Genomic DNA, 17,241 nt, shown 5'->3' on the forward strand with positions numbered 1-17,241 from the left:
ACATCTAAATATAGAAGCCAAAGTTTTTACCTATTATATTTCTACATATTGGAATTATATAATAAAAATAATTAAGACACCTGGGATAAGGGGCTGCAGGAATTTCTTTCCTTTAAAAAGGGATCAGCTCATTATTAAAATTTAAGAAACATTGCTCTGTAAACACAGTGACATCAGGGACTTTATCAAATTTACTCTTACATTCTCAGGTCCTAATTCTGTGCCTGCCACATAGGTGATACTCAGTAAATATTTTTCGAATTAGAGAATGCCTCACACATATAAAGAAGTGACCTTATGGAGCTGTGCTTCAGTTTTCCAGGGTGTGCTTCACCTATCATCCTTAGGAGTTTCCAGCGAAGTCTGTCAAAATCTCTTTTTTTTTTTTTTTTTTTTAAAGATTTTTTTATTTGACAGACAGAGATCACAAGTAGGCAGGAGGCAGGCAGAGAGAGAGGAAGGGAAGCAGGCTCCCTGCTGAGCAGAGAGCCTGATGCGGGGCTTGATCCCAGGACTCTGGGGTGATGACCTGAGCTGAAGGCAGAGGCTTTAACCCACTGAGCCACCGAGGAGCCCCATCTCTCCCCCACTTTTTTTTTTTTTTAATATATTAAAATCTCTTGATCTAAGAGTTTTGCCTGATTCTTTTTTTTTCTTCACACCTTCATGATCCTGATCATAATACTTCCAAAAATTACAAAAACTCTGCAGGTCCAGTTATATGTGGATTTTTTACGAGACCGTCCTGTAAATATATTTTCTCCTTTTTATGATTTTCTTAATATTCTTTCTCTAGTTACTTGTTTGTAAGAATACAGTGTATAGTGTACATAACATACAAAATATTTGTTAATAGGCTGCTTATGGTATCAGTAAGTCTTCTACTCAATGTAGTCTATTAGTAGTTAAGTATTTGAAGAGTTAGAAGTTACTGGTGGTATTTTGGCTGTGTGCGTGGTGAGGGCCGCTAAGCCCAAGGTCTTTCAAGGGTCAGCTTTAATTTTAAACTTACAGAAGAGTTGCAGAAGTTGTGCAGTGGTCCCATATGCCTGCCACTTATTGTCTCCCAGGGTTAACATTATGTGCAGTTACAAAAATAAGACATTAACATTGGCTCAGTATTATTAATCAACCCATAGACATTCAAATGTCACTAGTTGTTTCAGTGATGTCACTTACCTGTTCTATAATCAGTTCCAGAGTTCCACATCCTATCCTTATTTGTCATGTCTCTTTAGTCTTTTTCAGTCTATGACAATTGTGTCTTTCCTTATCTTTCATGAACTTGACATCTTTTAAGAGTACTAATCAGTTATTTTGTAGAATGTTACTAATGTGGGCTTGTTATGATGTTTTTTCATGGTTAGATTGAGGTTGCGTGTTTTTGGCAAGAATACCACGGAAGTGTGAGTAGACTGTATCAAGGAATACATGACGTTGGTGTGTCTTATTACTGATACTGTTAACACTGATTACTTGGATGAGGTGTCTGCTAGGTTTCTCTACTATCAGAGTATTGTTTTTCTATTGATAATTAATAAGCATCTTTGGGAAGGTACTTTGAGAATATGCAAATATTATGTTTCTCCTCAAAATTTTACCTACTAAGCTTTAGAACCCATTAGTGTATATTGCTTATTGTGGTATTTCTATTATCCCTGCTACCTCTCCATTTATTATTTGGAATTCTTCTCTAAGGAAGGGCAATCCCTTTCTCCCACTTGTTGATTCATTCAGTTATTTATATATGCAAGTATGGACTGAATGGACTTTTTGTATTATGTGGTTTAGAATTCAATACGATAGTCATTTTTGTTGTTGCTTACATTTTTCAGCTTTGGTTATTGGGAGCTTTTTCCAATTGGTTCCTGTGCCCTTTGACATGCCTTTCTTGAGCACTTCCTTACTTTCTGGTCTCATGTTGTTTTTCTCTGTCTCAGCCTTTTAATCAACTGCTACTCCAAGAAACTCTGGTTCTTCTTAATGGAGAATGATATTTAGAAACAAAGATCTTGGTGCCATGTGTGCTTGTGGCTATTGGGATGTTGTTGGTCTCCAAACTTCTCACTGGACAGAGTTGGAAATGTGTGTGTGTGTGTGTGTGTGTGTGTGTGTGTGTATATATATAAGATATATATATTTATATATATAAGATATATATATTTATATATATATTAATCCATGCATTCATACTGGTCCATATCTATAATATAAATCTGTATTTTTCTGTATGTATGTGTGTATATATGTGTTTATGTGTGTGTATACATCCAATCAAATACTCTTTTCCAAAGTTATGTGTATATTATTGGTTTATAATACAGTTATTTATTTTTTAAGGTTTATATTACAGTCTCCTTCCCCAATCCTGGTTGATTTTTTAAAAAATAGTTACTTAAAATTCATTTTTATATTGTATATTTCTTTGGGTTTTGACAAATGCATAGTTGTGGTTCTATCACCACAGTCATCAGAGAGAATACTTCAGTCACCCCCTCATGCTTACCATTTTGGTAAAAAATATTAAAAGTGGTTTGGTACTTAACGTGCATGGGAAAATTTTACCAGTGGATTTTATTGGTGTTTTGCTTGAATAATTACATTAGGAGAGAAACTTGTTTGATTAATCAAGCAGTTAGGATATTAGAATAGGAGGGAAGCTTCTTAATGGCACCATGATTTGTTATTCATTGTGGCTCCAGAGCATGGATTTGTTTTTTCAGATTTTAAAGAATTATTTTTTCATATAATAAATTGAGACTTTTTAAACAAAAATAATTCACAAGAGATAATCAAGTAGATAATTTTAAAACATTGCTTTTCTTATTGTCTCTATGTTCACCCTGTAAGCAAAAAGAAGATAATTTAGAAGTGATAAAATCTTATCCCAGTGCTATTTTAATTTGTTAGTATAGAAAGGGTCTTATTACATATATCTAAATCTCTTCTATATAATAAATTACATTTGTGAGTAGATAAAAGATAACGGACATGAGATAACTAGTAAAAAACATAGAACTGGTATGTAGAATTTGGAAAACTGTTTAATTTTGCCAGAAAATAATAGTGCAAATTAAAGCAATGAGAAACCATTTTACTTATTGAGTTAGTAGTGAGAGAGGATATGATTGAGAATGTATACCCTAATCTGGTGAAGGTATAGTGAAACTCACTCAAATACATGAGTACATTGTAGGTAGCATTAGCATATCACATCCATACCCTGCTTTTAAGCACAGTAAGAACAAAAATACGGATATATTTGTTCCTTGAACAATACAGAAATTAAGGGTCCCAACCCCCCACACAGTTGAAAATCCAAGCACAATTTTTGAGTCCCAAACTTAAGTACTGTACAGAATACAAACAGCATACAAAGTATGTGTTAACTGACTAATGATGTCATACGTAAGGCTTCCAGTCAATTAACTGGTCAATTAACAGTCATTTAACACTTATTTTGTATGTTGTTTGTATTCCATACTGTATTCTCACAATAATACATAACTTTTTAATTAATTTTTTCAGTATTTCTAAGCTACTCATTTTGCAAGTTTGCCAGATTGTCTCACATCCCCCCCAAATTTCCCATATATTTATTGAAAAAATCCTATTTATAGGTGGAACCATGCAGTTTAAAACCTGTACTGCTCAAGGGTTAACTGTAGTCTGTCAGGCTGATGTACACTGATGGGAATTTTCTTTTTTTAAAAAATATTTTCCAGATTATTTGCAGTGGGAAAACTACATATAATTGGAATTTTACCTTTTTCAAGGCATGATTGTGTGGAAATTATATTTTGACATTGATGTTGAGCGTGACTCTGTACCTAAAACTTGTAGTGCAATGGTTGTCAAGTTGTAGAGTCTCAAAGTCAGTGCTGGATCTGGCATAAATGGAAGCGTTAATAAAAAATTTTTTTTAACTGTGTGATCCTGATAGAAGGTATTTTAGAATATATGGATTAGTTTTTCTTAGCTAATTGTGGTGTTGTGGCAGCATCCAGTTGTGAGACTATTAGATCAGCCATCCATATCCACCATTCAGAGCATAGTTTATTGTTGACAAGTTGAAATTTATTTCCATACTCTGAGGCATATGTAGTAGCACTAGGTTTTTAACTCCTAAAAAGTCAGTGAACAACTTGTATTAAGTATTTGACTTGGTCTTTTATTTATTTATTTTTTCAGATTATGTTTTCAAATTATGTGATTAAAGAATGTATTGATTGATGTTTTTGGGTGACAAATCCCCATGGATCTGTCATGTTTGTGCATGTCTGATCATGGGCATTATCTGGACTTTTTTTTTTTTTTTTTTTTAAGGATATTGTTATATGAACAGCCTTGAAAGATAGTGAATTGAGACTTTAATTTAGATTTCTTCCTAAGTGTCAGGACAGATTTATATCCTTTTGAGGATAATAAAGATGTTTTCCTTCTTGAACAGAAGGTGGGCAGGTTTGCTAGCAGAACCTTTAAAAGTTTGGATTTTTGTAACCTTTGAGTTCTTCAGCTCTGACCTAAATTACTGCTTGAGGACCATCCATCTGAGTAATTCCATACCAGCCCCTTGGGACTTGGGTGATAACATAGAGCTCACGGTGCCTGTTGTACCTTGAGAATGGATTAGGAAAATGTGATGTATGTGTGTATAAAATGGAATCATTTGTATGTTGAGTTTAAAAAACAATTTTAAATAATAGAAACAAATAGCAGAAGAGTGGTTGCCAGGGGTTGGGGCACATACAAAGGGTGGTAATGGAGGCGGGGCAAGGAAAGGTTGGTAAGAGGGTACAGACTTTTAGATGTAAGATAAATAAGGTCTGAGGATCTAATGTATAATATGGTGAATGTGGTTAATAACACTGTACTGTATAGTTGAAATTTGCTAAGAGAGTAGAACTTAAATGTTCACACACACAGGAACGAAAAAAGGTATTCTGTGTGAGATGATGGATGTGATAATTAACTAGATGGAGGGAATCCTTTCACAATGTATATGTATATCCAATCATCATGTTATATAATTTAAAGATCTTACTTTGGGTCAGTTTTACTTGGTTAATTATACTTGATTAATCATACTTTGTTAATTATACAATAATGTAAGTAAAGCTGGAAAAAAATAAACCTTGTCAGAGAAAAGAAGTCTTATTTCTGACTCAGGATTCTTGTTTTTGCCAGCATCCACAAAATTGGTTTGCTTCCTTGGTAACTCAAAAAATAGAAGTAGAGCAAAATCCTCTGTCTTTCATAGTTATTTAATGCCTTGAAAGATGCATATTGATGTAATGATGTGATTTTTTTAAAAAAACAAGAACAAATAGAGTAAGGTTACTTTAGAAATACAGAGTTTTAAAAGGAAAGTGTATGTTTGTATTTAATGAGAAAAGTGTACTAAAATACCCTAGAAACTTCCATGTAAGTAGCTGTTTTTCAGAGCAGCTCCCTTCTGCCCTTTTTACTGTGTTATTATCTTGCTCCATTTCTAGTCTGAAGGTTCTATCTCTACATAGAGGGTCACAGTCCTTACTATAAATAAAATATTTATATAGTATATATTTTATTATTTTAAAATTATTTCAGAAGAATTTATAGATACTGAATCGACTCACCGAGTATTAGGGTAAACAACTGAAGATTTTATTTATATTTATTTTATTTATTTATTTTATTATTTCTTGTTGTATTAGTCGCCATACAGTGCATCATTAATTTTTGATGTAGTGTTCCATGATTCATTGTTTGCATATAACACCCGTTGCTCCATGCTATATGTGTTCTCCTTAATACCTATCACCAGGCTCGCCTATCACGCCCCACCCCAAAACCCTCAGTTTGTTTCCTGGAGTCCATAGTCTTTCACAGTTCATCTCCCCCTCTGATTCCCCATCTTCATTTTTCCCTTCTTTCTTCTAATATCTTCCATGCTAGGCCTTATGTTCCACAAATAAGTGATACCATATGATAATTGACTTTCTCTGCTTGACTTATTTCATTCAGCATAATCTCCTTCAGTTCCATCCATGTGGATGCAAAAGTTGGATATTCATCCTTTCTGATGGCTGAGTGAAATCCCATTATGTACGTGGACCACATCTTTATCTATTTGTCTGTTGAAGGGCATCTCTGCTCTTTCCACAGTTGGCTACCGTGGACGTTGCTGCTATGAACATTGGGGTGCATGTGGCCCTTTCTTTCACTACATCTGTATCTTTGGGGTAAATACCCAGTAGTGTAATTCCTGGTTCATAGGGTAGCTCTACTTTTAACTCTTTGAGGAAGCTCCACACTATTTTCCAAAGTGGCTGCACCAACTTACATTCCAACAGTGTAAGAGGGTTCCCCTTTCTCCACAACCTCTCCAACATTTGTTGTTTCTTGCCTTGTCCGTTTTTGCCATTCTAACTGGTGTAAGGTGGTATCTCAGTGTGGTTTTGATTTGAATTTCCCTGATGACTAATGATGATGAACATTTTTTCATGTGTCTGTTAGCCATTCATATGTCTTTCTTGGAGAAGTGTCTGTTCTTGTCTTCTGCCCATTTTTTGACTTGATTATTTTGTTTTTTGGGGTATTGAGTTGAGAAGTTCTTTATAGATCTTGGATACCAGCCCTTTACCTGTAGTGTCATTTGCAGATGTCTTCTCCCATTCCCTGGGTTGCCTCTTTGTTTTGTTGACTGTTTTCTTTACTGTGCAGAAGCTTATTACCTCGATGAAGTCCCAAAAGTTCATTTTCACTTTTTTCCTTTGCTGTTGGAGATGTGTGTGAAAGAAACTGCTGTGGCAGATGTCAGAGAGATTACCGTCTATATTCTCCTATAGGACGTTGGATTCCTGTCTCACATTGAGGTCTTTCATCCATTTAGAGTTTATTTTTGTGTATCATGTAAGCAAATGGTTGAGTTTCATTCTTCTGTATATAGCTGTCCAGTTTTCCCAACACCATTTGTTGAAGAGGCTCTCTTTTTTCCATTGGATATTTTTTCCAGCTTTGTCAAAGATTAGTTGACCATATTGTTTAGAGTCTATATCTGGGCTCTCTATTCTGTTCCATTGATCTATGTGTCTGTTTTTGTGCCAATACCATACTGTCTTGGTGATCACAGCTTTGTAATATAGTTTCAAATCAGGCAAGTGATGCCCCCAGCTTGCTTGCTTTCTTTTTTTCAACATTTTCCTTGGTGATTCAGGGACTTTTCTGGTTCCATACAAATTTTAGGGTTGTTTGTTCCAGCACTTTGAAAGATGCCACTGGTATTTTGATCAGGATGGTGTTGAAAGTATAGTTTTCTCTGGGTATGTAGACATTTTAACAATGTTTATTCTTCTGATCCATGAGCATGGAATATTTTTCTTTTTCTGTCTTCTTCAATTTCTTTCATAAGTGTTTTGTAGTTTCTAGAGTATAGATCCTTCACCTCTTTGATTAGGTTTATTCCAAGGTATCTTACAGTTTTTGGTGCTATTGTAAATGGAATCAGTTCCCAAATTTCTCTCTCTCCGGTTACATGTTAGTGTATAGAAAAGCAACTGATTTCTGTGCATTGATTTTGTATCCTGCCACATTACTGAATTGCTGTATGAGTTCTAGTAGTTTGGGGGTGGAGTCTTTTGGATCATATCACCTGCTAAGACAGAGAGTTTGACTTCTTTGCCAATTTGAATACATTTTATTTCTTTTTATTATCCAATTGCTGTTGCTAGGATTTATAGTAGTATGTTGAGCAATAGTAGCAAGAGTGTGCATCCTTGTTGTGTTCCTGATCTTAAGGGAAAGACTATCAGCTTTTCCCCATTGAGAATGATATTCACTGAGGGCTTATCATACATGATTTTTATGAAATTGAGGAATATTCCCTATGTGCCTATACTCTGAAGAGTTTTAAACAGGAAAGAATGCTGGATTTTGTCAAATGCTTTTCTGCATCAATTGAGAGGACCATATGGTTCTTCTCTCTCCTCTTATTAATGTATTCTATCACATTGATTGATTTGTGAATGTTGAACCACCTTTGTACCCCAAGGATAAATTCCAGTTGGTTGTGGTGGATAATCTTTTTAATGTGCTGTTGGATCCTCTTAGCTAGGATCTTGTTGAGGATTTTGGCATTCATATTCTTCAGGGATATTGGTCTAAAATTTTCCTTTTTGCTGGGGTCTTTGCCTGGTTTGGGGGATCAAAGTAATGCTGGCATCATAGAATAAGTCTGGAAGTTTTCCTTCTGGTTCTATTTTTTTGAAACAGCTTCAGGAGAATAGGTATTATTTCTTTGAATGTTTGGTAGAATCCATCAGGTCCTGCACCTTTGTTTTTTGGGAGGTTTTTGATCACTGCTTCAGTCTCGTTACTGGTCCATGCAGGTTGTCAGTTTCTTCTGGTTCCACTCTTGGTAGTTTACAGGTTTCCAGGAAGGCATCCATTTCTTCCAGGTTACTTAATTTATTGGCATATAGTTGTTGATGATAATTTCTGATAATTGTTTGTATTTCCTTGGTGTTAGTCATGATCTCTCCCCTTTCATTCACAATTTTATTAATTTGGGTTTTTTTTCTTTTGGATAAGTCTGGCCGGTGGTTTATTGATCTTACTAATTCTTTCAAAGAATCCGCTTCTAGTTTCATTGATCTGCTTTACTGTATTTCTGGTTTCTCATTCATTGATCTCTTCTCTAATCTTAATTATTTTTCTTCTGGTATGTGGCTTAGGCTTCATTTTTTTTTTTTTTTTTGCTCCAGTTCTTTAAGGTGTAAAGTTAGTTGGTGAATTAGGGATTTTTCTTTTTTTTTTTTTTTTTTTGAGTGAAGCTTGGATGGTTATTTTTTTCCCCCTTAGGACTGCCTTTGCAGTATCCCATAGGTTTTGGACTGATGTGTTTTCATTTTCATTGGTTTCTATGAATTGTTTAAGTTCTTCTTTGATTTCCTGGTTGACCCAAACATTCTTAAGCAGGATGGTCTTTAGCTTCCAAGTGTTTGAATTTCTTCCAAATTTTTTCTTGTGATTGAGTTCTAGTTTCAAAGCACTGTGGTCTGAGAATATGCAGGGAACAACCTCAATCTTGTCTCAGTTGAGACCTGATTTGTGAACAGTATGTGATCTGTTCTGGAGAAGGTTCCATGTGCACTTAAGAAGAATGAGTATTCTTTTGTTTTAGGGTGGAATGTTCTGTATATATCTATGAGGTTCATCTGGTCCAGTGTGTTATTCAAAGCTCTTGTTTCTTTGTTGGTTTTCTGCTTAGATGATCTGTATACTGCTGAGGGTGGAGTGTTGAGGTCTCCTACTATTAATGTATTCTTATCAGTATGGCTCTCTCTCTCTCTTTTTTTTTTTTTTTTTTTAAACAGTTGGCTTCTTTAGTTGGCTGCTCCCATGTTGGGGGCATAGATATTTACATAAATAGATATTTAAATTACAATTAGATCTCTTGTTGTATAGACCCTTTTAGCATGATAATTAGTACCCTTCTGTATCTCTAACTATAGTCTAGCTTAAAATCTAATTTGTCTGATATGAGAATTGCTACCCCAGCTTTCTTTTGAGGTCGTTGGCATGAATAATCATTCTCCATCCCTTCACTTTAAGTCTGGATGTATCTTTAGGTGCAAAATGAGTCTCTTGTAGATGGCATATGGATGGGTCCTGTCTTTTTATCCAATCTGCAACCCTGTACTATTTCATGGGAGCGTGTAAGCCATTTAAATTGAGAGTGATTATTGAAAGATACAATTTTACTGTCATGTTGCCTGTGAAGCCCTTGTTTCTATATATCTCTGTAAATTTCTGTTGTGTATCACTCTTGGGGTCTTTTTTCCTTTTATAGGAACCCCCTTAATATTTCTTGCAGGGCTGGCTTAGTGGTCACATTGTCTTTCAGTTTCTTCCAGTCCTAGAAGTTCCTTGTCTCTCTATCTGTTCTGAATGACAGCCTTGCCGGGTAAAGAATTGTTGGCTGCATATCATTCTCATTTAGTACCCTGAATATGTCTTGTCAGCCCTTTCTGGCTTGCCAGGTCTCTGTGGACAGGTCTGACATTATTCTGATGTTCCTCCCTCTGTATATAAGGAATCTCTTCCCCTTAACTGCCCTTAAGATGGTTTCCTTAGTTCTAAGATTTGTGAGTTTTATTGTTGCATGCTGGGGCATTGGTCTGTTCTCTTTGATCTTGGGATGGGTCCTTTCTGCCTCTAGGACACGAATGCTTGCTTCATTCCCCAGGTTAGGGAAGTTCTCAGCTACTGTTTGCTCCAATATATCATCTAGTCCTTCCTTTCTCTCCACCCCCTCAGGGATCCCAATAATTCTGACATGGAACGTTTCATGGCATCATTTATTTCTCCCATTCTGCTTTCATCAATTTTAAGGTGTTTGTTCCAGGCCTCCTCCTGTTCCTTCCTTTCTGTCAGTTTGTCCTCTAGATCACTATTTCATTTTTCTGCCTCGGTTACCTTAGCTGTTAGAGTATCTAGTTTAGATTGCATTAATTCATACCATTTTTAAGTTCTGCCTGCTTAGCTCTCATTTCTGCCCTTAGAGAATCTATGTTGCCATTAATGGTTTTCTCCAGCATAGCTATTGTCTTCATAACTGTTACCCTGAAGTCTGTTTTTGACATCTTGCTTATATCCATACCCATTAGGTCTGCGGGAGAGGCCCTTGTCTCTGGTTCTTTTCTTTGTTGGGAGTTCCCACCCTAGTCGTTTGCTGAGGGGTGTTTCAGGGAATGTACAGAGATGAAAATACCAACCACAATCCAGGCAAGGTGTTCCTTGGGGAAGTTTGGAGTGATTGGAAGTCACCACCAAGAAAACCCAGCCAAAATGAAACCCAATAATCAAAATTTACAATGTTAAAAAAAAAAAAAAAAGGAAAAAGAAGAAAAAAGAGGGAGTGAGCAGAGGGGGAGCTGTAATCTCTCAATGTGGGTGAGGTAGGATATTTCAGTTCTTCCTAGGCATATTTTGTTCTCTTTGTTAGAGAACACTTCTTCCCAGAGTTACAGGGAAATTAAAGCTGGATATATATGTGTATGTGTGTGTGTGTGTGTGTGTGTGTGTGTGTGTATGTATGTATATATGTATATGTGTATATATATATGTAGTATTGAATAGGGAAAAAAGAACTATATTGAAACTTATATCTATATCTGTGTATCTATATACATATATATCTATCTGTGTGTATATCTATATATATCTATGAAAATGAGAAAAATATATGTGTGAAACAGTAAAAGTTAAGAAGTGACTGTGGAATATGTTGTATTAACATCTAGTTGAAATGCTAAGTAGGTAAAAAGAGAAAAACAAAAGAACCATGATAAAAAATAAAAAAAATGTTGTATCTAAGACATACACAGGTCATGACACAACACCAAGAGGTCAGGATACTATTTTACCCTGGTGTTTGGGTTTTACAGTTTTATGGGGACCCTCGGGTTGTCGTCCTCTTGTTCTTCCAGCTTATCTTCTGGGGGAGGGGCCTGCTGCATTGTTTTTCAGGCACCCCTGCTTCAGTGGAGTTGCCCTGCCCTCACCAAGAGGCTGGGCTCCATGGAAACAGGTTTTTTGGCTTTTGTTTTCTGGTGGCTTTTGTTCTCTGACCTCTTTTTGCACCTTTTCAGAGGGTCAGGGCAAAGGAAAATGTCCACACCCAGACCTCTGCCCCAAAGGAGAGAAGCCACAGTCTGCTCCTTTCTGAGTCCTCCAGAACACAGTCTCCCCCTCTGTAAGCGCCACTGCAACCCACAGTCTCCTATAGGCAGTGCATGTCCCCAGCGATCCTCTCAGCAGTCGACCCAGGACCCGCTTGTCTCTGCCCCCTTTGTCTCCAAAACTGCGTGTGATCCCAGTTCGGGTGGGTATGGGCTGCAGTTTAGGCAGGGGCTGTGGTAGCGGCAAAAACGACCAGTCCCCCAGGTCCACAGGCACAGGTCCACACAAGCAGCCACCCTAGTCCCGGCGGTTTATCCCTTAAGTTCCTGGATTCTGTTCTAGCGCTGTTCTCTGGCGCTTCCCATTCCACTACCAGTCTTATGCAGGCTATCACTGGTCCCCAGGTTCAGGACGTTTTTGCTTTCCAGTAGATAGCTTCTTGTGGCCCCCTCCCCCATTCTGTTTTTGTTCCAATATCTGTCCACACAATCATAACTCTGTCCTTTGTAGGTCTAGATTGAAGATCCTCTGCCCCCGTAGAGATCCATATCTATAATCTTACATCTCAGGCTGATTTTGCGTGTGTTCAGACTAGCTTGGTAGATATCCAGCTAAATTCAGGGGACCGGTTGAAATGGAGTCCCCCAGTCCTCCACCTTCTTGCCCCAAAACGAAGAATTGAAGAGTTTACAATAATAAGACAAACACTAGTAAATTATTCTTGACATGGAAAATACTCATTTTATTTCTCAGAACTCAAACTAAGAAAAAGTTAGTAAAAGTTCTGCTTAGTTTTTAGCTGTTTTGTGTGTATTGATGAAGCAGAGCAGTATCAAATTTTAACTTTCAGTTTAACAAGAGTATTATTTTATTTTGTATGGAAATATATTCATATTATATTTGCTGTCAGAATTAAAGGCCCAAAGTCAAATATAATCAAATCCAAATAATTTGTTTTGAAATTGGATGAATTTCAACTAATACCTTTTTGTTAAGGTAAAATTTTTTTTAAGTAATAATTATCCCAGTAATTAGCTTCTTTTTCATACTGTCAGTCTGCCATTGTGCACTTACCTGTCTGTTCTTTCCAACTACTACCTAAGCATGCTGCTCTGACCAAGTTACTGTCCCTCTCTCCCATCTCTCTTCCATTTCTTTTGATTTCTCTTTTTTCTTCCTCAGATAGGTACAGAGCAGTTCACCAAGTCTTTTACCTTATCCCAGGGTATGAGGCCTACCTCTCCTCCTCTCTCCTCCTCCTCCTTTTTTTTTTTTTTTAAGCTTTATTGGGTTATAATTGATATACAATACGTTGAACACATTTGATACATGTATCAGTGAATTTGACATATGTATACATCTGTGATTCTGTTAACATAAAGTACCAAACACATGCAGCGCCTTCAGAAATTTCCTTGTTTTCTTTGCATGTGTGTATAGGTTGTGGTACAAACAACATGATATCTGTCCTTTTTAACATATTTTGAAGGTCACAATACTCTACTGTTGACTATAGATACTGTGTTGTACAGCAGATCTCTAGACCTTACTCATTATCCATCACTGGAACTTTATTTCCATTAAGCGACAATTATCCATTTTCCCCTCTCCAATCCCTGACAATAACCATTCTTTACTACTATGAGTTTGACTATTTTTGATACCTCAAGCAAGTAGAATCATGCCATGTTTGTCCTTACATGACTGGCTTATTTCACTCAGCATAATATTCTCAGTGTTTATCTGTGCTGTCACAAGTAGGATTTCCTTCTTCTTCTTCTTCTTCTTTTTTTTTTTTAAGCAGTGGGCATCCTTTCTCAGAGCCTTACTGTTTTTTATATAATGGCCAGAGTTCTTTTTTTTGCTGTATTTAGTGGGAGGATTAGGGAAAAGCATGTCTATTTCATCTTTCTGGATAGTCTGTTTATCTTTTGTTATCTGTTTTATAAGTCTTTCGACTTATAAATGAAATGAAATATTTTATGCATATACATCAATTAATAGTGAATACGTTCACCAAAAGAAGAACTTGTAGCAGAAATTAATTTTGGCTAAGACGTAATCTCATGCAATTTAGTTTATATGAAATACAAAGTGAAGAATGTTAACTCTGTAAATTTAAATTCCTGTGTTTAATTGCAGAATCTTTTAGCTGAAAAAGTAGAACAACTGATGGAATGGAGTTCCAGGCGCTCAATCTTCCGAATGAATGGTGATAAATTCCGAAAATTTATAAAGGCACCACCTCGAAACTATTCTATGATTGTTATGTTCACTGCTCTTCAGCCTCAGCGGCAATGTTCTGTGTGCAGGTAATTTACGTATTTTAAAATAATTTTAAATTATTATCCTGTGCTTGTATATTTATTACATATATGTAAATCTGTATAATGGAATTCAGCAGCTGTTCAAGGTTATAGTCAGCTATACATGTGCATTTGAAAGTAAGCTCAAAATCAGGGGTGCCTGGGTGGCTCAGTTGGTTAAGCGTCTGATTCGGTTTCCGTTCAGGTTGTGATCTCATGGATCCTGAGGTTGAGTCCTAGGTCAGGCTCTGTGCTCAGAGTCTGCTTGAAATTTTCTCTCTCTGTCTGCTCCTCATCCCATTCGTGAGTGTGCTCTCTCTCTCTCTCAAATATATAAATCTGTAAAAAGTATAAGCAAGCTCAAAATCAGTGTATTTTCGAAAATAATTTTGTTAGACTAATATTCTTTTATTGCATAAAATACTGATGTAATCATCAAACAAATTTGCTTCTTTATGTCCTGTATGAAGGTAAATATATGAGAGAATTTGGTTCTGATATTGCCGTATAGGTCACCTAATTATGTTTTATGGGTAATGAAGTTATCTCCTTAAACATATTCTTTCTTAATAGTTTAATAGAGAGGACACACTTTTACCTACAAAAGTCCACTTACTTTTCATTACCTCCAGTGATTAGAAATTTCTCCCTACATTACAGAAGTAAATCATTTGAAATGAATGAAATATTTTTTAGTGGGAATGTACCAAAGAACATTTTGGGTAAGTACAAATACATATACAACAATGCTTTAAAAAATTTCTGATTTTGAAATAATTGTAGGTTCACAGTTGTAAGAAACAATACAGAGAGATCCAACATATCTTTTATTCAGTGTCCCCCAGTGGTAACATCTTGCAAAACTATAGTATACTATCACAAGCAGGGTATTGGTATTGATATAGTGAAGATACAAAACAGTTCCATCACCGTAAGAATCCGTCCTCTTGCCCTTTATAGCCACACCCACCCACCCATTTCCATTCCCCTCCCACATCCTAAATTTGTACTCCGTTGTGTTGTTTCAGTAATGTGATGGGAATGGAATCCTACCCTTGATGATCTTTTGGGTTTTGCTTTTAATAACATAATTCCTTCAAAATCCATCCAAGTTGTTGCATTTGTCAATAGTCATTCTTTTTATTACTTTGTAAAATTTCATAGTGTGAATGTACTGCAGTTTGTTTAACCATCCATCTGTTACAGAACATCTCAGTTGTTTCTCATTTTTGACTATTACAAATACTACTGTTGTGAACATCCTGGTACAGGTTTTTCCGTGAAATTAAGGTTTCATTTCTCCATGATAGCTAGGTTGTTTGGTAGTTGTATGTTTAGCTTTATAAGAAACTGCCAAAATGTTTTCTAGGGTAGCTGTGTTATTTTACATTTCCTCTAGCAGTATGAGTATTCTAGATTTTCCATCACCAGCATTTGTCATCATTTTATTTTACTAATTTTGGTAGGTATGTAGTGATAACTCATTATGGTTTTATTTTGCATTTTCCTAATGGCAGTGGTGTTAATCTTTTCATTTGATTATTTGTTATTTGTATGTCACATCTTTGATGAACTATCTGTTCATGTCTTTTGCCCATTTCTAATTGGATTTTTTCCTGAGTTTTGAGAGTTCTTTATGTATTGTAGATACTAGTCCTTTGTCAGACATGTAGTTTTCAAATATTTTCTCCTAGTCTGTGGCTTATCTTTCCATGTTCATGACTGATCTTTTGCAGATTTTAATTTATGAGTCCAGTTTACCAGTTTCCTGTTTTACAGGTTTACTTTTCATATCTAGTTGAACTCTGTCTAGCCCTATATCCTGAAGTTTTTCTCTAATTTTTTTTCTGAAAGGTTTAGTTTTTTGTTTTACATTTTAATCTCATCATTGGAAGTAAGTATTTAATCTTTAGTCTTTAATGATGGTACTAGCTGTAAGATTTTTGAAGGTATTTCTTTTACCAAGTTAAGGAAGCTCTCTACTAGTTTGCTAAGAGTTTTGATCCTGAATGGGTGTTGGATTTTATCAAATTTTTTGGTGTGATTTGATAGGATTTTTCATCTTTAGTTGCTTGATACAGTGCTTTATAGTAATTGATTTTGTTATATTGAACCAGCCTTGCATTTTGGAATATATCCTACTTGATTATGGTATATTACTCTTTTTATGTATTGCTGGATTCTGTTTACTGATAATAGTCTATTAGAAATTTATATCTAAGTTCATGTGAGATATGTGTCTGTACTTTTCATTTTTTTTATACTGCTTTTTGTCTAGTTTGTTATTAGGCTAATAGTGGCCTATTGAGTTGGGAAATTTCCTTCCTTATTTACTTTCTAGAAGATATTGTGTAAAATTAAACAATTTTAGAAGATTATGTTAATTTTTCTTTAAATATTTGATGGAATTCTTCAGTGAAACCTTCTGGGCCTCATGATTTTAAATTACGTATTTCATTTCCTCAATGGCTAAGGACAATTCAGGTTGTCTCTTGGCTTAACACTTTTTCTCTTCGAGAATACTTTTTATGTGGTGGTTCCACATAGTGACTCTCCACATTGTATATTTTTATGTATACTTTTAGAATTTAAATCATTGTAAATTCTGGTGGAAATTGAAGTTATTAGTAACATGTGTCAAAGAAAAAAATTGTTTCTCTCAGACTAGCTTGCAGAAAGGGAATTTCAGTGTTTCACCATTTCTAGAAGGATCTTATGATGTAATAATGACTGCATGTTGGGGGCATGTCTAAAAGTGGGTAGAGAAGATGGTGAGCAAAAGTATTTTGAGGAGCACTTCGGTGGCTCAGTTAAGTGTCTGCCTTTGGTTCTGTCCTGGGATCAAGCCCCACAGCATTCTCATTGCTCAGCAGGGAGTCTGATTATCCCTCTGCCCCACCCCCTGCTCCTGCTCGTGCTTTCTCTCTCTTGCTCTCTCTCAAATAAATAAAAATAAAATCTTTAAAAAAAAAAAAAAGAGTATTTTGAAAACCAGCATTGCAGATGATTTTGGTTTCTCCTTCTGTCTTGCATAGGGCCAGTACTCAAGTTGGCATTAAGAGTGTTGTCATAAAAAAAAAAAAAAAAGAGTGTTGTCATAATTGGGCTAGGACATTTGGATAAGACTGTATATCTTCAAGGATGCCATAAAACCTACTCAGACAAAAACACTACCTTAATTGGCATTTTGATGTAACAGTTACGTTTCCACTAAAAATATATCTTACTATTATTATCCAAGTATTTATGTAACTTTACAATTACATAGAGT

At 35.7% G+C, this 17,241-nt stretch overlaps 1 protein-coding gene across 1 annotated transcript in view; it reads left to right on the forward strand.

Moving 5' to 3' along the window:
- TUSC3 (tumor suppressor candidate 3) overlaps positions 1-17,241 on the forward strand; it is a 252,662-nt gene that overhangs the window by 87,591 nt on the left and 147,830 nt on the right. Inside the window, exon 2 of the mRNA XM_080796474.1 lies at positions 13,807-13,976. Within this exon, the coding sequence (XP_080652600.1) occupies positions 13,807-13,976 (170 nt within the window). The remainder of the gene's footprint in view (positions 1-13,806; positions 13,977-17,241) is intronic.

Source organism: Martes martes (genome assembly GCF_963455335.1).
Source record: "Martes martes genome assembly, chromosome: 2".
Lineage (NCBI taxonomy): Eukaryota > Metazoa > Chordata > Mammalia > Carnivora > Mustelidae > Martes > Martes martes.